We start from the raw sequence: 22,615 nt of genomic DNA, 5'->3' as shown, positions 1-22,615 counted from the left end.
AATACTTTGAGGATAAATTCTATCCAGAGAAGGACAAAAGGAACTAAAAAGCACCATAAAGAAGTAGACATATCTCTTGGAAAGAACTACAACCTCTTCCTTTCTTGCAATTACGTTTCCTCCCCCTGTCACTGCCAGCAGGCATCCACCAATGATCCCTGACAACCCTTTTCCACCCAGCTGTGCCAGGAGGAAAATCCAAGCTTTGTTTTCCTCACCTTACCCTTGTTCTTCTCCTCCCACCTCAAGTGCACTTGGAGAGCGTCTCGGGAGCCTTGTGGGAGAGCTCCCTGTGCTGCTGGGGTTGGACTCGGGGCAGCGTCCCCCAGAGGCAGCTCTGGGAGCAGTTGGGATTAACCCCTCTTGTATCAAGCACGTGAATTTATTGTCTCTTCCTCCAGGACAACGCTTTGATCTCACTATTGTCTGATATTCAGGACGTGACAGTCCCAGTGTCAGCCAGTGCTGGATTTGCTGAGACACCCTGATAGCTCAAGGACAACCTGACTGTTCAGGCACAAAGTGATTTCCACACAAAACTCACACCTCATTCCAGCCCATCATCACTCTCCCAGTTCACTTTCTGCTTTGTTTTGAACAGTAAAAGGAGCAGCTGTTTTTACTAATTTACTCATTTTTTAAGCTTTACATTCTAAGCTCAGCCAGCCTCTCGGATTTTGGCCGTGTTCTTTTCCAGGTCCCTTCCAAGCAGAAAGCTCAGCCCAGCCTGCCCTCTCCTGGCAGCCCAGCACAGCATCCAGCCCAGGAACTCTCCCCCAGTCTGCTTCCAAACCTAACCCCAAAAGCAAATCCCCAAGCCAAACATTAAGGCAACTGTTTTTGGAGGGATTTAAGACATGGAGATGTGGCACTTGGGGACGTGGTTTATGGGCCACAGGGCAGTGCTGGACTCTGATCTTAAAGCTCTTTTCCAACGCCAATGATTCTGTAATTCAAACAGCTTAAACAGCGGAGCTGCTTTCAAGTTGCTTTAGGAATTCTTGTCTTGGGAGAAAGAGGTATAAAAATCCAACTGCTCTGGTTTCTTTCAAGCTCTATAAAATCAGCCAAGTACATAAAGGATTTTATCCCACATCACTCACGGTAAAAACCAGGTCACAGAAGGGACTGTGCTGGACACAAAGCCATTTCCTCCAGGCTGGCAGGGGCATTGGGCTGGAACAGGCCAGGGTGAAGAATGAAAGCAGCAGCGAAGCTCGGAGCAGAGCACCTGCAGTGCTCACTCTGTATTCCATTGCTCCAAGCAGAAAAGGGCAAACAGGAAGGTGACAGGGGCCAAAAGGCATGGACTCAGGACACACACACGGAGCTGGCAAGGGCTGGAAATGAAGCACAGCCTTCCTGGTGAGGAATGCTTCTCTCCCCTCAGCCCATTTCATTTGGCAGATAATTTTATACAAATAAAGATCTAAAAGCTTTTTGTTTTCTTTAATGACCACCCTTTACATCAGAGAATTGTTCAGGAACTCCAACACTAAATCTTACTGCAAGGAACTCCACCTCTGCTCATGCCCAAAGCCTTTCCACAAGATAGAAATGGGTTCCTCCCTTCTTGAAAGGAAAGAGGAAGTGATTCCTTTATTCATTGCAGACAATCTCTTTTCAGTGTATTTTTGCAATTTAGAAGAAAATATATGCAGATTTCAACAGCAGTTTACAGGGAATGGTCACGCACACGGGAAACAAACCCTTGGAGCAACTGCAGCTGGAAGGACACATTTGACTCTGTGGTTTAAGTGCTAAAGACAAACCCACATTTATCAGAAAGAAGAACTTTTTAATTCTCTTCATTACCTGCCATTACTGTACCAGACCAATGCTCTGAGCCAGTCTGCCACACAGTTCAGATCTTCAAGCATTTTAGGCATCAAGACAAGGAAAATGAGTTCTAAGTTATCCAGAAAATTAATAAGAAAATAAGTGAGGAACTACAAGTGGGAAAGAGAAGAAAACTGCACTTGAGAGACAACACAAAGCTCTAGGAAGCATTTTCACTTGAGACAATCAGAGATGCCTGAAACATCTTTCAATCTTAGCTCAAGAATTTCTGCTGCTTCCAAGTGTTTTTGTTCACTCCTGTCCTTCCCACACACAGAATTTGTACTTCTCCTTCTCTGGGTAGGAGCCCAGGGCGTTTCTTGAGCTGTGGCTTCACAGACGCTTCTCCTCCTCCACCTCCTGCCAGGACCAGCAAGGGGAGCAGAGTCCTCATTCTCCTTCCCTGGGGCTGGCAAGGGGAGGAGGTTCTGTTCCCTGGGGTGAATATTCTCGGATCCTGCCAGGATGGGTGTGCTGATGCTTCTCCTGGCTCTGGGAGCAGCTGGGAGGGGAGGCTGCTGGGGAATCTCAGTGGGAAGCTGAATCCATGCAAGGCCCTTAGTGGCTGCATCCTTGCTCAGCCTCATGCTGCGCCTCACCCTGACCTCAGCACTGGCACTGCTCCTCCTCCTGCAGGCCTGCAGGGACCCCTCCTTTGCCCGGGGGACTGATAAAACTTCCTCCACGTTGTAAGAGCAAACTGGAAGATCAGCCCCAGTTATTCCCAAGTTTTCAACAGGAGGGAAGTAGAAGGCACTGCTGCTTCTTCTTCTTCTCCTCCTTGCCAGATCAGGTCTGACAGAATCCTTTTGAGGACACTTGGCTCTCTGGGCACCCTCCTGCACGTCCTGTCGTTCCAGAATTTCCAGCCCAGTTAGACTTGCTTGTGATTCTTCCTTTTCTGTCAAGGAACTGCTTTCTTTTGCTTCTTTTTCACATGAAGTCTCTTCACCTTTCTGGAAATAAGATGTATCAAAATGACCTTCTGCATCTGGCACAGCATTTGAAAACTGGAGAGACTTTTTAAAAGAAATTTGATTTTTAAAAAAATATAGGCAAGAGGTAATCCATAAAAAACTAGTTTCAAACAGCTGAACTGGCCATTGTTGTCCTTACCACGTGAGTCTCCAAAACCCCAACACCTGACAGGGAATCCTGCAGGCTGGATTCTGTTTCAGTGTGAGGCCCAACTTAGGTTGCTTGGGAAGCAGAGAATGCTGGAATGGCCAGGGATGGAAGAGACCTTAAAGATCATCCCATTCCACCCTCTGCCATGGGCCCAGAGGCTCAGCTGAGTTCTGAATGCCCAACCCCTCCTTCCACGGATGGAGATTCCATGGCCTGCAGGCTGCCTGGTCTCCAGTTTAACCACCCCCAGTGCTTTGCCCCCAGACATCACTCGTGTGCTCCCTCAGCCCAGCAGTTACCTCAGGAGCAGCGCCAGGAGCGGGCTTCAGGCTCCCCGGCACCTCGGCGTCTCCAGGCCCAGAGCTGGGGGCTGCTGCCTCCTCCAGGAGCCCAGGGCTTGGGCACAGAGCAGCGTCACAGAGCCCCTTCCCACGCATCCTTCCAGCCTGTGGCTCCTGGGGAGCGTCCCTGCAGGCATCCCTGCGTTTGGCATCACCCACACTTGCACCCTCTGGACGAGAGAAACCTGTGGTCAGTGCACTGAACTACAACATCTTTTGTTTATTCATCACCCAGACTCGCACCCTCTGAACAAGAGCAAACACGTGGTCAGTGCACTGAACTACAACATCTTCCGTTTATTCATCACCCAGACTCGCACCCTCTGAACAAGAGCAAACACGTGGTCAATGCACTGAACTACAACATCTTCTGTGCATCACAAGAAAAGCTTCATGGTATTTTACTTGGTGTGTAAATTATTTCAATTATTATACTTATTTGCCTATATAAAAACAACCCTCCAAAGAAGCATCCCACATAAACAGTGGAGAACAAACCCAACAGAAAGCTCTGCACATCCCTGAACTCTTCATGCCCAGCTCAGCAGCTTGAAGACCATGAAAGCAGCAGTACCCAGAGTAAAGAGGTGGATTTTTGGTCAGATTTACACTGGAGTTCAACAAGAACTGAATTTATCAGTTGGACATTATTCATTTATTAGATCCTCCAGACTCTGCTATTACAGAAGCAGTTAAAAGTAAAAAACTTTTCAACTAACTGTTGAAACAAAGGAACAGAAACAGCAAAGCAAAACAAAACTAAAACCCAAAATACCTGTAGAAAGTGCATCTGCCTTTGGTGAGCTTGGAGATGCCACAGAAGAGAAAACCTCTGGGATTTCAGGGATAGGGCTGAGAAGGGGTTTCTTTGAAGCCATTTCTCTTTCCCCATACAAAGATTTCTTGACTTTTTTCTTTCTTCTTTTCCCATAGCTTGGGCGGGTTTTTTTCTGAAAAGATTGAGAAGGAGAATAAAGCACAGTGAAATTTTAATCATCCTCTACAATATTTTTCAGTAAGTGACCCCATTACTGGATGTTCATGGATGACAACTGTTTCCCCTAAAAGGAAGATTCCGCTTCTGCCAGCTACAGAATAATCTAGAAACTCATAAGCAAAAAAACCCCACTTTTCTAACATGGCTCTGCAAGAACTTGGCAAGGGAAGAACCACAAACTCATTTGTTGGCTCTCGAGTCTGAAAAGCGACACACAAACACCTATCCCCAAAAAGATCCTTTTGGCCCTCCAAGAATTCAAGCCCTTGAGCCAGTAAGGAAAAGGGCTGGGGTGGGAAATGCAGGAAAACAAGATGGGGATGAAGAAGAAAATACTGGCAGCAACAGGAAGATCAAAATAATCCTGTATGACACAAGGAGAGAGAAATAAATAAAAATAAAAGCAGAATTCAGCAGCTGCAGTGGCTGGCACTCACCTGGCTCTTCTTGGGAGCAGCTGTGGTTGGGTTCCTCTGTCTCTGAATCTTGCTCCTTCTTGGATCTTTAGTGTCTTTGTCGTTATCAGTGTTCATGGCTCCAGAGCTGCTCCAGTCAGGCTCCTGTGTCATGGCCCTGCACTGCTGAGGAACAGGATTTGGGGTGCTTGAGGGCACCTGCTGCTCAGAAAAACCCACCAGAGTCCAACAGGCACAAGAATCACATGGAATTAATCTCTCCTCACCTCATTAGGGGTTGGCACAAATGGGAATCAAACATTACAGACTCATTTCCCACAGTACAATCCATCCTGTTTGTATTGTAATGAAAATACAGCAACTTTTTATCTTCAGTTATTTCAGAAAATGGGTTACTTTTTGTATATTCCTCTATTTGTTGCCTTCCCCTCTCACCAGAGCTGTCCAACACTGAAGTCTGAAAGCACTTCTTGTACAATCAACTCTGTGCCTTGAAATCCCAGCAACCAAAACATCTGGTCAGATTATTTGGAAAAGCTACTGAAAAATGGACAATTTCTATTGAATTTAAGTATCAGGTGGTAATTTTAATAACTTTCACTGAAAAATCTCATTTCCTCAAGGCACTAACAGGAGGTATTTCCATATACCTGGATACAGATAATCCTCATACCTGAGGCTGCAAAGACTTTTTTATGCATCAAGAGGGATAAAAGAACAATTCTGCCTGAAGAAGTTCAAATAAACCAGAAAAATTTTATCATCAAGGAAACTCACCTTCCTCTTAGCAGAATGAGCTGTTATCACATCAGGTTTGTCAGTCTCTGATACTATAAATTAAAAAAACAAGGATTTGTAGCCAGCTTCAATGCAAGTTAATCACATTCTGAGGAAATTACACAATTTCTGATACTATGCACTTTAGTCTTGAGTAGAAACTTCATCTTGAGGACTATCAAACATGGCAAGATAAAAATTCTACCTTGCTCTATAAAACAGAGGAAAATGCAACTCGGGAGGATTCGATAGCAATAATTAGAACATCCAAATCTTCCATAGATAAACATGCACAACCCACTTTCAATCCTTTTGTTGTTGGGCTGCCGTTTGAAATTCATCAAAATTACAGTATCAGAATCAAGATTCTAAAAAAACAAATTAAGCAATACAATTTTCACAGAATGATATCACAAGTTTCAGTAAGATCCAGTTTAACTAAAGCTCAGGTAAACACTGCAGCTACTGCCAAGAGCTTCAGAAGAAAACCTTTTCATTTCAATGCTAGCATTCAAGTTTCAGCACAAGTGAAATACATCCCCTGTATGAAAATAATACAGACAGAAAAATGAACCAAAACCCTCTGCTTTCAGTTTTCATGTATGAAAAGGTTCATTATCTACTGATAAGAACACAAGTTGGGGTTACCTTCTGCACTGTCAACAGCTGAAGGGGATTCTGCAGCAACAGAACCTTCCGGGAATTCCGGGAGAGGCTCAACACCTTCCTTCAAACAAAAAATGACATTTCTTAGCCATAAATTACAGCAGATATTTGATGGACCTTGTCCATCAGTGTTTGCAGAAAATGTTTTCTTTCCTTAAAGAAAACATCTTTGCTCTGTGTGGCAAAAAGAAACAGAGCAGCAAAATATAAGAAAAAGTGAAGGGGAAAACGTTTCAAGGTTTAGAAACCTCCTAAAACAGCTCTCCAGGCCAAAGTGCTGCTCAGAACTCCTAAAAACTCCACTTCCCAGTGGGATTCCTTAACTCCAAGCAGACTCTGCTTTTATGTTTCAGCAATTTCTTCCCAAATCCAGCAGGGATTGACCAGTGACAGGGAACAGAGACCAACAGACTCACATCATCCCAACCAAAATCCAGGAGGGGCAAAGGCTCCTCGGAGAGGCCCGGCCTTGCCCAGGGGCTCTGCCCTTGGGGACACCCTGGGGAGGCTCCTCTGCGCAAGGGGGTATTGGCAGGCAGGCTCTGGTCAAAGATTTCGGGGCTCAGAACTTCCCCAAAAGTCACTTTTTTCTTCTTTGGTGTTTTGGAGCTCTGACTGTCAGTTCTCTCTGTTGGAATAAAATGAAATAAACAGCTGAGTGAAGTGGAACTGGCACAGAGCAGAGGCTTTGCAAGAGATTTAAATCTTCTCCTAGAAATCACCACCCAAACAATCAGCACAGCACCATCTTTACCTGGCCTGTGAGGCCAGCCAGGATCCTCACTCTGGATTCATTAAAAACTCAAGGAAGAAACAGACTAAAAATGACCACCTGTCACCCAAGTTTCAACTGAAAAGTGGAAGACTCCTTCAAAAAGCAGGGATTCTATTAAGGTGCTCAAGGCTTTCTGAAGTTTTGGGGTGGAGTTTATTTTTTTATAGACATTCCTTTCCTTGGCAATCTTGTTCTCCACGTCATCAGCAGGATGCCACAAGGAGGCCATTCACTGGTGATTAACACCAGACTTAGCAAAGAGGCAAAAACCTTATCATCCCACGCAATATTTTATTTATTTTAAAACAAAATAAAGCCAAGGGATTTTTTTTTTGCTTAGAAAAGGGAGTCTGACCTGTTTGCAATGCTTCAGAGGCTTTTACACAATTGGAGACCGCAGCAGGTTCATCTCCTCCTCCATCAACGGCACTGTCTAAGTATTCCTGTCAAATTTAAAAGATACAGCTCAATAAAAATTAATTAAAACATTGTCCTCTAAGCAGCATTTAATAACCAGTCCTTTTGTTTAACCAAACCTCCTTGTTTGCTGCATGAATAAAACTCAAAACCATTCATTTCATGGAGTCATGGAATGGTTCAGGTGGGAAGGGAGCTTAAAATGCTCCAGCGCCACCACTGCCATGGCAGGGACACCTCCCACTATCCCAGGTTCTCCAAGCGCTTGCCAGGGACACTGCCAGGGATCCAGGGGCAGCCACAGCAGCTCTGGGAATTCCATCCCCCACCCCACCCTCCCAGGGAACGATTCCTTCCCAACATCCCTCCGGCAGCCTGAAGCCCTTCCTGGCGCTCCTGACCTTTGTCAAGGCTCTGTTTTTCCCATCACCCCTTCAGGTCCTGAAGGTGCAATGGGGTCACCCCTGATCCTCTCCCAACACGAGAGCTCCAAGCAAAGCTCCCGAGATGAAATCATTTCCCAATCATTCCCCAGCCACAGCCATCAGTCACCCAAGCACCTGCAAGCTCATCCTCGGTGCGAGCACTGACTCAGCCCTGGGGCTGGCCACGAGCTCCCTGGCCGGGGTTTTCTTCAGGATGGATCTCAGCAGGGAGCTGCTCTGGGACAGGTCGCTGCTGGCAGGGCTCCCAGGGACAGCCCCAGCCTCCCTCGTGCTGAGCTCTGCGACAGCATCTCCAGAGCCACCGTGCTCCCGGCTGTCCCCTGCAGAGCAAGCACACAGCTGGGACACTGAGGTGTGGAGGAAAAGGGACAAAACTTCAGTACTTCAGCATGAGTGTAAAAGAACACACATCTCCACAGTTCCTGAGCAGAAACACCCCACAGAAATGCACCAGCCTGCAAATCCTGGCTCTTTGTGCCACGGGTACATTTGCTATTTTCAGAAATTTATAAAACCTATAAAAAAGGAGCACTACATGAATGAAAAATTACATCAGGATTCCACTGCATCCTAAATTGTAGACAAGGTGACAAATGCCAGCTGAAACACTTGCTGAGCAATGCTGCAGGATTTTTATTTCCTAATGAGAATTTAGCAAAGATTAGAACAGTGCTGAATCCTCTTACCGTGGCCTGCTTCCAGGGTGTCTCCAGCTACAGCAGTGTCCAAGGGTTTATTAGGATTTTGCTGCTCATAAACCCATTCCTAAAGAAAGAGTTACAGGATTTTTACAACAGCACAAACTGTGGAGGGTTTCAATCCCACAGAGATTTCAGAGTTTTCTCCATCATCCACTATTTCAGCTGAATTTATTTTCCCAAAACACCCAGGGAAATGCTTAATTAATGAAATGCTTAGCAGGATTAGAGATGGCAAATGAAGAAATTGTCTATTTTAATGGCTAACTTTAGAAGTTTCTCCCCAGTTCAGAGCACCTGTGCAGCAGCAGGGTCAGTGACAGTCACAGCTCCTCGTGGGGACAAGATGCTGCAGATCCTGAGCTCACTCCTGCTGCTCCTGGTCCCATTTTCTCTTAAATTTTCTTTCAGAGCAGCTCCTCTGTTGCCCGACATGAACTTTCCACTCTGCTGCTCCAGGTTTGGCTCTTTGTTAAAAGGTGCTTTGTTCTGAGCTGCATCGATTAAAAATAAAACAGAACCCAAACAAATCACAAACTTCAGGTTTTTCAATGAATCCTCTTTTTGTATTTCTTCATCAAGAGGTGCAAAAAGTCAGGGAATGTTCTAGGCAGGGGGAAGAAGACATTTTTAGATCTATTCTGAAAATAAGATTACCAACCTTCAAAACAAAATAAATGATTATTTTCATATAAATGTTATGAAGATCAGCAATAACAGAGAAGTAAAATGAAAACCATGCTGTTTCATGGAAAAAAAAAGTGCAAAACCATTAATACTCAGTGAGAAATCCATCAAAGAGTACAAATCTAGCAACTAAAACTGAGGACAGAGACCCAAAAATATGACTTTTCAGAGAAACCACTAATCAAGGTGCATTAAGATGGTTTGAACAAACCAAACAAACCTCAAACCAAGCACAAACACCTGTGCCAAGCCTAACAAAGGAAGATGATTTTGTTTTAGAAGAAGTATTTCTAGTTCCACGCTTTCAGCCCAAGGGAAGAGCTGATATTTAAGGTAAATCACTGACCAGGATATTCAATCAGCTTACAGGCACCTCCTTGCTGGGAAGGCTCCCCCAGGTGTGAGAGCCCGGGCTCCCCCTCAGCCTCTTGCAGAGATTCAAAGGAGGCTTGGAAAGTGTTGATCTTGTCCTTCAGCGACCTCACATTCGCAGGTTTAAAAGGGCTGATCTGCCAAAACAAAACGAATTCCATCAGGCATTTCTCCCCTCATCATTCCAGCTTTCATGTTTGGTATTTGCACTTGGACATAATCTACCATTTAATCTGGCTGCAATTATAACTGTACATAAAAAAATTAAGGAAAAAAGGAACTTTACCCAGGAATCTGGTACATTTTATTGCATTCAATCTGTTCCTCTAGTCAAGAATTTGCTTTCTGACAGCCCAGGACAGTTCCAGTTACGAACAAATCTGATTAACCAAGTCACTCATGCTCGAAATTGACTTCACTTGGAACCAGCAACACTTTAATCACCCAAAAACCAAGGGCAGCAAGCACAGGAAAGTAACAAAATTTAAAATTGATCAGCATGCTCCATATGGAGAAGAAGTTCCGGCCTCTACACAGTGCAAACAACACCTGGAACACGCCCTTGTCCTGGAGCCAGGCCATCGAGGGACAGCATGAACGCCATGGTTATCCCTTTGCTGCATTCTTCCCGAGACTCACCTCCCCTTCTCCCAGCACAGGGCGGCTCCTGGAGGGGATGGAAGTTCCCCACCGGGCATTTGGGAAGGCCTCTCACCTGGGTGAAAGCTTCTTTCTGCCTGCTGCTCCTCTGCTGGGCCAGGTAGCGGATCAGGGTGTTGTTTTCTGGCGACCCCCTCAGCCCGATGGTTGATCTTCTCCTAAACTTCAGAGGAGTTGGGGAAGTCCCTGAAAAAGGGACGAGAGAGGTTAAAAAGAAAAACAAAGCACGAAACTACAGAAATGTTCTGTGATACCTAAAGCTTTAAAATGGTAATTTTTAATCTTTTTAAAGGCTGATTAATGCTACTTATTCTAAGATCCAAAATTACCCGTTCAGCCCCAGAAACCTCCCTGAGCACATCAAATAACCACAAACCAAGTCTGCCTTTCAGCTTTTCACTGTTTGTGTTTACCAACACCTGCAGAATTTGCCTTGCAATTCCCTTGTGAAACTCAGGACAGTTCATTGACTGAAGAGAGACAAACAGGGAGCATTCAGGCGAGTAGGATACAACCTGCACAGTTCCATGTATAATTATCCCATGTGTGGGATGAACTATAAAGATGCTGCAGCAAGAGCTTCTCCGAGAGTGCTCCTGGGCACATCCAAACTCTGAGCACCTGGATCTGCCCTAAATTAGAGCCTTGGGACGAGCCTGGACTGAAGGAGCTGGAGAAGCCCCTCTGAGAAGGACAAAAGCCATGTGTCACCCCAGCCTCACCTGTGGGTCGTGTTCCAAAGCTCTCCTGAGCAGTCCCACACTCAGCACTTATCACAGCAGCAAAGTCAACGGGCTTTTGCCTCTGTTCAGACAGTCCAAAATCAGGTTTTCCTTCCGCTTTGTCCCTCTCAGGAGTGCGGAAGTCATTTCCCAAGGGAGCAGCTCGGCTGCTGGACAAATGTTCCTTCACGTGCAAAGGCAGGGGGGGCTCAGTGAGCACATCCCTCCTGAGTGCCCCAGAGCAGCCCCCAGGGAGCTGCCAGCCCCCAGCAGCCCCCTGGGGGGGACACACATTCTCCTCGGGGCCTCTGGGGCACTTCAGGGCACGTTTTGGTGACCGTGTCTGGTTCCCGTCAGTGAAATTCTCCTTCTTGGCTGCTCTGATGACTCGGGGTTTGGTCACTTTGCAGCTCTTCTGGGCTCTTGACAGAGGGAGAGAGGCCTCTTCCTTCTGTTCATTTCCTTTAACTTTCAGGGGAGTTTTAGATCCTCCGAACATTGTTTGGACTTATCTGAGGGAACATCCACTCAGCCTTTGCTGCTGTAATTACAGATTCCTAATAAAAAGAAAAGAAAACAAAAACTTACTACTTGCTAAGTGCAAGAGCTCACTACCACGCTCAAGCTTCTCCCAAATCCACATTTTTCCTGGACAAGGCGTTTAATAGTGGGGTGGGAAGGGAAACTGAAGGACACAAGGGGCAGGGGCCAGAAAGAAAAACACAGAGCGAGAACAACCTGCATTACAAACGTGCACAGGAGGGGCTCAGGGTGAGGAGCCCCGAGGCTGCAGTGTCACCCTGTCAAACTCCACATTAATGTAAAATGCGAGTATAAAACACAATAATCACCATCACACTGCAACTGCTTTGCTACAAGTGTTACAATAAATATCAGCAGTTTAACACTACTTTTAATAACACTAATTAGTAGCAGCAGAAAAAGAGCACAAGTATTGGAAAGAAATCAGCAGAAGAAACAACACTAGCAATATACATATATATTTATAACTACCACTAGCTTCTAAGTAGAAATTGTAAAAGGTTCGGCTTTTTTGCAGTTAGTTTCTTAAGCTAATGATGTACAACTCAACAACGTAACTCTGAAACTTCGCTTCTGCAAACACGCACACTTTTAGAGATAAAATTACCCAAATTAATCTGCTTTATAACGCTTCGGCAACCTTTTTCCCTCTTACTCTTTCTTTTTCTGCTCTCAGGCCCAGCGGAGGCCGATGGCTTCAGCCACAGCCACCAGCCGAGGGGGGAAAACCTCCCAATGCGGGGCTCCCCGATCCGTACGGCCCCCTGGGCACGCGCACCCCGCGAGCCCGGAGCGCACACCGGGGTCCCCTGGGATCCCCCGGGTCCCCCGCGTCCCCCCGGGCGCCGCCGTCCCTGCCGAGCCGCGCTCACCCGCCCGGCCCGGCCCGCCTCACGCTTTCAAACCGCGCCGCGCCCCGCGGATCCCTCCGCGCCCCCGCCCCTCCGCCCACCCCAGCGCCCGCCGCGGCCGCGCCCGGTCCCGGCAGCAGCGCGGGGCGGGCGGATCGTGGGGGCGGCCCCTCAGCGCTGCTCTGCCCCGGGGGTCCCCGCGGGGCTCGGCGGGGCGGGGGGACTCTTTGAGTGGGCGGAGGGATCGCGGGCCGTTGGGCCGCAGCACCGCTCTGGACGGGAGAAAAAATAAAACCATTAAATGAATTCATTCAACGGCCCGCGCGCACGTGACGGGCGACAACCAATCACAGAGGGTTTATGCAAATATGGGTGCTTCTTCTGTTCGCGATTGGCTGCCGTTCCGGCTTTGACCCGCCTCCTCGGTGCCCATTGGGCAGGTACTCGGCGCAGCGCGGCGCCGGTTGGCCCCGGGGCCTGCCCGTCAGCGGCCGCCCCTTCCGGGTGTCGGCGCGGCGGCGGGCGCAGCATGAGGCGGGTGACGCTGTTCGTCAACGGCAGCGCCCGCAACGGGAAGGTGAGGCCGGGCCGGGGCCGTGCGCTGCCCGCGGGGCCCTGCTCGGGCCTCCCGCGGCCTCCCGGGGCAGCCGGGCCCGCGCCGCGCCGTGCCGCGGGAGCGGGGCGCGGGTCCCCCCTCGGTGCCGGCGGAGGGAATCGCGGCAGGCGGGCGTTTGTCGCGGCGGGAGGCGCTGGGTGCCCTGAGGGAGCCGCTCCGGCCGCTCGTGTCAGGCGCCGCTGTGGGATGAGGGCTCTGGGGGGAGACGGACCCTGCGTGCGGGTACCCTGGGAATAATCGCGTTTAATTGCTGAAAACCTCGCTAAGATCGCCTCAAGACTGATAATAGTGGTTTTTAGGCCTAACCGGTGCTTGTCCAGCAGAGAAAAAGGCCCTGGGATGCAGTTCCCCAGAGAGATCTTGATATTTCCATCCGTATTCTGAGTGTAGACCTTGATGTGACTCTGCTTTAACGTGTATTAATTATTAATTCTCTTAATTCTGCCCGTGATCCCGCTGTTTCCACCCGGGCCTGGAGCGCAGGGGTTCCTGTGGCTGCATTTCAGCCTTGCAGTTCTGCTGAATTGTGCCCGTGCTCTCGATTTTCCATCCGCATCCCGAGTGCAGGCAGTTCACGTGCCCGTCCTTTCATCCTTGGTTTTAGGGAGGGAAGTACATTGGGGAGAGGCTTGGGACAGAACAAGCTGCGATATTTCTTTAGAGAAATGAACAACTGAATTACATTCCTGCAGCACCAACGTTTATTCCCTCCCTGCTGTTGCAGTGAGGTTTGGTGGGAGCTGTGTAAGTCACCCTGGTTTTGTGTTCCAGCACCAAAACTGCTCTTTTCCCTTCTTTCCTGGTCGAGAACCAGATGGATTTTGCTCCTCCCGATAGCCCGGATAAATCTGAAGTGGCAGAACTTCTGGAGCACAGTTCCCTGGGTCTGTTTGTATTCACAGCCTCCTCTTCTCTCCTCCCCCAGGTCGTGGCTGTGTATGGGACTCTCTCAGATTTGCTCTCTGTGGCCAGCAGCAAGCTTGGGATAAAAGCCACCAGCGTTTACAACGGGAAAGGGGGGCTCATTGATGATATTGCTTTGATTAGGTGAGGATCAGCCAGGAAAAGGCAAATCAGGGCTGTGGATTAAGAGACTAACCTGTTAATCCTCCTTAATCCATAGCCAGTGCTTTCCCTAAAACCAGCTGTGATCATTTCCAGCCAGGATGCCCAGAGGTCCTCTCGTGTCTTTTTAACTTCAGATCATTTATTGATTCAGAACTTGGTTCAAGCTGTGTTTGAGGCCTTCTCACCTGCTCCTGTGTTGATTCCAGGCAATGTTTGTGCCATGAAATCCCCACTATTCCAGTCAGCCCCAGAATGGGGGGTTTTCTATAAAGGAGACAAATTCTGGCAGTACTTTGGCTTCACAGAACAGCCTCAGACTGGGGAGAAAAGCAGCTATTTTGTAAGAATTAATTGATTACACAAGTGGTCCTGACCTGGCTGCTGCAGATAAAATCTCTGCTGAAGTCAGTCCACTCCAATCCAGTAGAACCTGCAAAATACAGCTAAAAATCAGAAGTTCCAGCTAAAGGCCACTGGTCATAATTTACCTGAAAGAATCAGGAGAGGTTCCACTGCCAATTAGATGAACAATAAATGATGATTAACCTTCTTTTTCTCTTCCCTCTGCCCCCTCCTGTCCCAGGGATGATGATGTTTTGTTTGTCTGTGAAGGGGAGCCCTTCATTGGTGAGTCTGCAATTCTTATCTTTAACCTGTTATTTAATAGAGTTTATTTTGCTTTCATATAAACTTAAGATTTTATTTTGTGGTGGTTTCAGAAGATACCTCTTTGTAATTAAAGAATATGAACACATTTTCCAGTAATTCCTTTCTTGATTGTCTGCAGATCCTCAGACTGATGGGAGAGCTCAGGAGGAGCTGACAGGGTCCCACACAGACTGGCTGACTCTCAACGTGGGAGGCAGATATTTCACCACCACCCGGTAAAAATGGTCTTCAAAAACCTCATTTCAATAAAGCAAAATGCCTTAAAAAGTAACTTACTGTGAAGCAGGAGGTCTTTGACTCCTGCAGCTTTCTCTGTATTTTGTATTTGCCACCACAGATTTGCAAGAAATTAATTCTTAAACATTTGCAGATGAAAGAAGAGTAAAGCTGGGCTGCTTTTGTTTTCCAGGAGCACTTTGGTTAACAAAGAACCTGACAGTATGTTGGCACACATGTTCAAAGACAAAGGTGAGTCTGTTGAGATGAACTTTTATTATTTTTAAGTAATAAATGAGCAAAGTAGGCAAAAGTCACTGTCAAGCTGAGGCTCTTGTTCATGAAGTAAAATATCCGGAGTATGTTAAAGTACCAGAGCAGAACAGGGAATCATTTTTTAAAGCTTTTGTTTCTCTATCATCTCACCACCTAATGTTGATCATCTGTCTCACAAGCTGCAAGTACAGCTCCCCTCCATTCTGCGTAGTTTGGGTCCTTTGTTTGTTTGTTTGATTTGAGGTTTTCATCTTGTTGCATCTTCCTCAGTTTTGTCAGCAGAGCCAATGTGCAAACTGCACGAGCCAGCCCTGGGGAGACAATCAGACTAAGATCTCAGTGCTGCTTTTATCCTAGCTAGGATTCTTTTGTATGTGGTAAAAATTCAGTTGTTCAGAGCAGGAACAAGTGCATTTTAAGCTGATTTTTCCCCCCCACTCCTCTTTTCCTTCCTTCTCCCTCCGAACCACCTTCCAAGTGGAATATTTGCTATTCCAGTCCCCTTTGGTAATTAAAACCTCTGAAAACTGAAGCAAATGCTCTTCTTTTACTACATCAAAAGTAATTGTATATATATATATGTTGTGGAAACAGATGCTTGGGGGAATAAGCAAGATCCTAGAGGAGCTTTCCTCATTGACCGCAGTCCCGAGTATTTTGAGCCCATTTTGAACTATTTGCGTCACGGACAGCTCATTGTAAATGATGGCATTAATTTGCTAGGTAGGTACTGCCTGTCTGACATCTCCTGAATTGTTCCTCCTTGCAATGAAAGCTTTGCCCGTGGTGAAGCCAGGGGGAGCTTTGTGTGCTCGCCCCGTGGTTGGGAGTTTTCCTGTGGTGGATTTATTCTCAGCAGTGCAGCTCCGTGTGCTTGCTTTAATGAGGATAGGCTGGTTATTTCTCTCTGGAGGATTAAAAATCCATACTGGAATAATATCTGGAATTCTGATCTCTTTACCCTAATGCTGCTGTTGGAAATGTCGTGTCTGAGTTGTGTTTTTCCTTTTAGCTGCAAGCAGACCTTTTCTCTCTCCCAGTTCATGCAGTAGAGTGTGTGTGTGTTCTGCAGTGAGGGGAGAGAGAAGGGTGCTGCTCCCTGGCTCAGCCGCTCCTGCAATAACCAGCACTGCTTTGTTTGTAGGGGTTCTGGAAGAAGCCAGGTTTTTTGGGATCGACTCCCTCATTGAACACCTGGAGGTTGCTATTAAGGTACCTTGCTGTCTGTAAGGCCTGGATGCAGTCCTGCTCTCGCAGGGAGTGTGACACTCAGGCTGTCCCTGTCCCCTGTCCCCAGAACTCGCAGCCGGCCGAGGATCACTCTCCCATCTCTCGCAAGGAGTTCGTGCGGTTCCTGCTGGCCACGCCCACCAAGTCCGAGCTGCGCTGTCAGGTGAGGGGGTGGTTGTGATATTTTATGAAAATCCCTTCGCTAGGATTTTCTTCTCCTGAGAAGCTGAAGGGCCTCAGCTTCGAGTGTAACCAATTTGTGATCTGCTGCTGTGGGATGCAGCAGGTGCTGCCTCCATTGCTCAGTGTGGGATGTTTCTGCTTGGTGGCCAGTCCAGGAGGCAGCAGCTCTGGGACTCTCTGGAGTCACAGAACTTTGTTATTCATTCCTTTCTATTCCTGTCTCGCCTTCTGATGAATCTTTCTCTCTGTAGTACAGTTATAGTGTGGTCTTTTTAATGTAATATATATCATAATATAATAAACCAGCCTTCTGAAATGGAGTCAAGATCTCCCCTTCACCAAGTCCTGACTGCCCTGAAGACCCACAGTAATATGAGGGAGCTCAGCCTTTGCCTCCAGCAGAATGCCAGGAATTGTTTCCTAGCACCCGATCCAACCCTGCCCTCTTACAGTTTCAAACCACAGCCTGTTTGAAGGAAATATCCAAATCTTGAGAGCTTTGCTTTTACATTTCATGGTGTTATGTGATAGAGTAAATGATCTTGTGTCTGTTTATAGAGGACTGTGGAATGGTTTGGGGTTGAAGGGACCTTAAGGATAATCTTGTTCCAATCTGCTGTGGGCAGGGACACCTTCCACTGTTCCAGGCTGCTCCAGCCTGGCCTTGGATGCTTCCAGGGATGGGGCAGCCTCAGCTGCTCTGGGAATTCCATCCCAGCCCCTCCCCATCCTCACAGGGAGGAAATTCTTCCCAATATCTCATCTAAACCTGATCTCCAAATCCATTGCCCCTTGTCCTGGCATTCTCTGTCCATAGAAAAAGTGTCTCCCATCTTTTTATCAGCCCCTTTAAGGTTCTGGCAGCGTGTCAGTGCATCTGTTTATCTGTACGGATTTATATACACAACTTCCCAGACATGTTTCTTTTGATTCTTTTGTGTCCAGACCTCCCCGTTCCCTCCTGTGAGCGTTCTGGGGGTGTTCACTGGCTTTTGCAGGGGCTGAATTTCAGTGGAGCTGACCTTTCCCGCCTGGACCTTCGCTACATCAACTTCAAGATGGCCAATCTGAGCCGCTGCAACCTGGCCCACGCCAACCTGTGCTGTGCCAACCTGGAGAGAGCCGACCTCTCTGGATCCGTGCTGGATGTAAGGGTGCTGCAGCCTGGGCTGCCCTGCGCTCGTCTCGAGAAACAGGAATTGGAACAAAGAAATCAGTGTCCCAGTGTTTTCTGTGCTTGTTCCACTCACAGTGCTCCCACGCTTCCTCGCAGTAACGGGGGGTTGTGCTCTGGGGGATGCAATTGCAGTGCAGAATTTAAATCTGTGTTCTGCTGGTGGCTGGTGTTTATCCTGACCCCCTCGTGACTCGCATCCCTTCTCTGCCAGTGTGCAAACCTGCAGGGGGTGAAGATGTTGTGTTCCAACGCAGAGGGAGCATCCCTGAAGGGCTGCAACTTTGAAGATCCATCAGGCCTTAAAGCTAATTTGGAAGGTAAGTTTTGCCTGTTAATTATTCCCTGGAATCAGCCCTGTGCCTGTACATGTACGTGGCAGAAGTTCAGCTGTGTTTGTACAGTGCCTGGGAAGAGCCCTCAGCTCTGGGCTGTTCTGTCAAATATTCCTTGAATTCCCAGTTCTGCCTTGGCCTCTCCCGGTTCACCCAGCTCTTGGGAAGCCTCTCCTGGAGCTGCTGTGCCTGTGGCTGCTTTCCCTGCAGCCTGTGTGTGGCTGTGTTGCAGGTGCCAACCTGAAGGGTGTGGACATGGAGGGCAGTCAGATGACCGGGATTAACCTGCGCGTGGCCACGCTGAAGAACGCCAAGCTCAAGAACTGCAACCTCCGGGGAGCCACGCTGGCAGGGACTGACCTGGAGGTGGGTTAGCACTCATTTCCTGGACATACAAATACAAGTATATGGATGTGTACAAAAAGATGGTAATTGGGGGATTGCTGGCTTTCCTCCAGCTGCAAAGTTAAATGGAGTTACGGGAAGAGGAGTTGAACTTTTGAAGAGTTCTGTCTCTATTCGGTTGACATTATTTTTCCTTTCCCCCTTCAGAATTGTGATCTGTCAGGTTGTGACCTACAAGAAGCAAATTTGAGGGGATCCAACGTGAAAGGAGCCATCTTTGAGGAGATGCTGACACCCCTGCACATGTCCCAGAGTGTCAGATAGGGGCCAGAACACGCTGAAGAGGAAGGAATCCAAACATTCATCGTGACTTGCTTCACCTCCTCCCCTTGCTGAGTTCAAGTCATGGTTATTAGCCACCTTACATTTGCAGTAGTGCCTAGGTAAACTCTTTTTGATCACTTTTGGGGAGGGAATTTTTGTTTTTCAGAGGTACCAGCAGAGAGTTTGTACCTCTGTGAGCAGAGTGAGGAAGCAGGCTGGTGCTGGAATCAGGAGAGCGTGGCTGGTTTGGGGGGGAAAGGTTCAGTGGTTTATTGTTTAGCATTGCCTCACTTTGGAATGCATTTTAATTTATAAAGCACAATATATGCAATTCTATTTATTAAATCTGTAGCTGCAATATGAATAGAAAATGTTCCTCCTGTACAGTAGCAACCAAGTGGAGGTTTACAGGTGTATCTCCAGGCTGGATCCGTGCCAGGGGTGGCTCGGTGTCCCCAGGGGGTGCTCAGGTCTCTGCTGGGGTGGAAGCTGATGGGAACATCCCTGCTCAGAAATTGGGCATCTTTAATTAATCCTCCCCAAATGAGCGTGGAGGTGCACTGTAGTCTCAGCTGGTGGCAAAAATCCTGCTTTCACGTGTGCTGACCACTCCAGGCTGGAGTTCTGCAGTGTTTTCACCCTTTGTGGTGAATTCAGTGCAGAGAGGAAAGTACGGAGCTGGCACCAAAGCAGAGAGAGGCCGAGGGGCCCCAGCTCGTGCTCTGCCCTCCCCTCATGACCTCAGCAGGAGAATCTTTCCCTGTTTCCCCTCCACGTACTATGCAAAGACTCCCTGGAAGCTCCCTGGGCATCATCCTTTTCCCAGCTGGCTCTTCCTGTTCTGCTTGGGCTGCTTCAGGTGGCTGTAAAAGCATCTTGCCTGGGGCCAGGTGCCCTCCATGCCCTCCCACAGCTGCCATGCCTGTGCAGAGAGCAGCTGCAGCTGCCTGTGTGGGGGAGTTGTGCAGGGCAGAGGCCTCAGCACCCCCGGTGTGGATAAGGAGCCGCTTCCCTGGAGGATCCGTGGAGTTCTCAGCTCACACCACCTTTATTTTACACACAATCAAAAAGCACATGAAGAAACTATACCAAAAAATAGAAAAAAGGTGCATCAAGAACTTACCTCAGATGCTTAAACCACCCCAAAGTTAAAGCTAACCTTGAGTTTAAGGAAATCAAGCTGTTACTGTAGAAATACAAAGGAGAAATAAGAACCGGTGGATCCCAGCTGGAGTCCCACAGGAGCTGGAGTTCCACAGTTCTTCAGGGGGTTGTCTCTCCCTTGCAGTGCAATTTCTGTCGTCTTGTCTCAGTTGTTGTTACAAAAATGCTGCTTTGCCCCCAGTCTGGGAGGATCAGAGATGGTTATGGTCAGGAAAGGATGCGTTTGGGGGGAATTGCAGGATTCTCCCTCCTTTTCCAGTTGGTTTGACTCAGGTGAGTGATGTGAACTTTCAAGGCTCAAAATCCCAGAGCCACGAGGTTCAGAATTGGGATAATTTCCTGCAGATCCCTCTGGATCAAGCTCTAGGACAACACTATATCCTTGGAGAAATGACCTGTAGATTCCAGGGAAATGTTACAGTGTGACTTTGGAGTCCTTTCTCACACCTCATGGCTTTCAGTGGGAATGTTGTGTCTGTTGCAGTAGAAGATTCCTAGGGCTAGAGAAACAAATGAATTATTTTTCTTTATCGTATTTTGTAGCTGGCAGAAGTAAAACTATTGTATGGAAAAAAAAATATATCTCTATTTTCATAATCACTGTGTATAAAATCTCTTTGAACTTTCACTGAAGCACTATGGAATAATCACAGCATGTGGCACCATCACTCACAGCTGGATTTTAGGTACCTCTTTTGCCAGGACAGAGCTGTGTCAAGAGCCCTGTGCAGAATTTGCAGGTTCCAGCTCATTTAAGTTGCATTAATAAAAAGTGTGAAAGAAAGAAGTGCCTTGGTTGTCTTCATTTTAATAAAAACCCCAAATCTTACCTGGTTTGTGTGAGAAGAACAAGAATTTTTTAGTTTTAAGTATAAAATACCTCTTGGAAAAACAACTGTGCTTGTGGGAGTTCTGAGCCATTAATTGGGAGAGTTTGCATGGGATTGGTTTTGGTTTGTCATTCCTCTCCAAGACTTCTCAGCCTTTATGTCCCCACCCTTTGTATTCGCTTCATAAAATAGTTGGAGGCAGACTAGTCAGAGAACCATGGACTGTCCTGGGCTGGAAGGGACCCAAGGGTCATAAAAGTCCAGTTCCTGTGGATGCACCAGAAACCTGTGGAGAAAAAGTTGGGAGCTGTTCAGGGCAGACTCATCAGAGCCCGGATAAGTGGTGGTTAAAGAGCTGCAGTTACTGGGCTGAGCTCTAAATGTCCAAACCAGCTCTGCTTTTACCTCTAAATGACCCTCATTTTTGCAAGGCTCGTCAGGGAAGGAAGGAGGCTCCAAACACAGGAAAATCCCTGGGTGACTCCACCTGCCCGCCAGAGGAGCAGGAACACTTCTCTGAAATCAACACTTCTCTGAGCCCAACACTTCTCTGAAATCAACACTTCTCTGAGCCCAACACTTCTGCTCTGAGCCCAACACTCCTGCTCTGATCCCAACACTCCTGCTCTGAGCCCAACACTTCTGCTCTGAGCCCAACACAGCTGCTCTGAACCCCACACTCCTGCTCTGAGCCCAACATTTCTGCTCTGAGCCCAACACTCCTGCTCTGAGCCCAACATTTCTGCTCTGAGCCCAACACTCCTGCTCTGAGCCCAACACTCCTGCTCTGAGCCCAACACAGCTGCTCTGAACCCCACACTCCTGCTCTGAGCCCCACACTCCTGCTCTGAGCCCCACACTCCTGCTCTGAGCCCCACACTCCTGCTCTGAGCCCCACACTCCTGCTCTGAGCCCAGCTGTTCTCGCAGCCTGAGCAGTTGAGCCTGAGCTCAGCTCGGTGCTGGCTGCCCCTGCCGGGAGCGGGAGGAGCCCGGGGGCAGGAAGAGTGACTCTGCTAAGACTCACCAAATCCTCCCTGAATTACTGACTTACTGAATTACTTTAATCCATTAAAGCTCCAAGAGGTCGTGGGAGCTGGGGCAGGGGATGTTTGGAGAACAGGGAACACGAGCCATTCACACAGCAGCGCACAGCAAGGCAGAAGAGCAGCCAGGTGGGGAAAAATACAATTTCTGCAGTCAAAAGTACTGAACTGAACTCCTGCATGCAAATGAGTCTGTAAATCTGCAGTGCACAAACTCTCGAGACTGAAAAATAGGGACTCATGGAATGGTTTGGGTTGGAAGAGGCCTTAAGGGTCATTTCCATCAATTCCATCCCCAACACCTTCCACTGTCCCAGGCTGCTCCGAGCCCTGTCCAGCCTGGCCTTGGGCACTGCCAGGGATCCAGGGGCAGCCCCAGCTGCTCTGGGAATTCAACCCCAGCCCCTCCCCATCCTTACAGGGAAGGAATTTGTCCTAATATAAACCCGAATTATCTATTTCTTCCTGACCTAAACCTTCTCTGTTGTCAGTTTAAACCCATTCCCCCTTGTCCCTGTCACTCCAGGCCCTTCCAGAAAGGATTTGGGGATCCTCTTCACATGAGAGACTCCAGCGAAGCACATTTACAATCACAGACTCACCCAGTTCAATCCCACCTGGCATTTTATCGAGCAAGGAACACCAAGGCACCTGAAGTTAAATATTAAGGAGGAGGATTTCAAGCTGCTCTGGGCATTTGTGCTCCTGTTTGAGCGCTGAAGGCTTTCCTTCATGCCTGGTGTCAATGAAGATGGGCATGAGGTGTTGCTGGGATCACGAATTCCCCATCCCTGGAAGTGTCCAA

General features: G+C 47.9%; 2 protein-coding genes across 7 annotated transcripts; one reads left to right on the top strand and one right to left on the bottom strand.

The window, feature by feature from the left end:
• Positions 1–1,573: 1,573 nt before the first annotated feature.
• On the bottom strand, positions 1,574–12,454 carry CDCA2 (cell division cycle associated 2). Of its 6 annotated transcripts, none has more exons than XM_038160411.1 (15): positions 12,437–12,454; positions 10,942–11,498; positions 10,275–10,405; positions 9,534–9,696; positions 8,798–8,994; positions 8,489–8,567; positions 7,917–8,149; positions 7,295–7,382; positions 6,581–6,792; positions 6,147–6,225; positions 5,499–5,551; positions 4,743–4,886; positions 4,084–4,258; positions 3,267–3,478; positions 1,574–2,795 (listed from the first exon to the last, which is right to left on the bottom strand). In XM_038160411.1, exons 2-15 carry the CDS (start codon positions 11,438–11,440, stop codon positions 2,013–2,015), a joined length of 3,048 nt encoding a protein of 1,015 aa, XP_038016339.1. In that variant the 5' UTR covers positions 11,441–11,498; positions 12,437–12,454; the 3' UTR covers positions 1,574–2,012. The 6 variants fall into 6 exon arrangements, with proteins under 6 accessions (XP_038016339.1, XP_038016338.1, XP_038016336.1 ...); XM_038160410.1 differs by lacking the exon at positions 12,437–12,454 and adding an exon at positions 12,357–12,383; XM_038160408.1 differs by lacking the exon at positions 12,437–12,454 and adding an exon at positions 12,092–12,347.
• A 333-nt stretch (positions 12,455–12,787) lies between these two features.
• KCTD9 (potassium channel tetramerization domain containing 9) lies at positions 12,788–20,722 on the top strand. Its single transcript, XM_038160414.1, has 12 exons — positions 12,788–12,912; positions 13,877–13,998; positions 14,603–14,646; positions 14,807–14,903; positions 15,098–15,156; positions 15,775–15,903; positions 16,325–16,392; positions 16,478–16,573; positions 17,592–17,741; positions 17,982–18,087; positions 18,335–18,468; positions 18,655–20,722. The coding sequence occupies exons 1-12, from the start codon at positions 12,865–12,867 to the stop codon at positions 18,769–18,771; spliced, it is 1,170 nt and encodes a 389-aa protein (XP_038016342.1). The 5' UTR covers positions 12,788–12,864; the 3' UTR covers positions 18,772–20,722.
• Positions 20,723–22,615: the final 1,893 nt, after the last annotated feature.

This window comes from Motacilla alba, chromosome 22, assembly GCF_015832195.1.
Source record: "Motacilla alba alba isolate MOTALB_02 chromosome 22, Motacilla_alba_V1.0_pri, whole genome shotgun sequence".
In the NCBI taxonomy this organism is placed as follows: Eukaryota; Metazoa; Chordata; class Aves; order Passeriformes; family Motacillidae; genus Motacilla; species Motacilla alba.
This window is presented reverse-complemented; position numbering and strand designations above follow the sequence as displayed.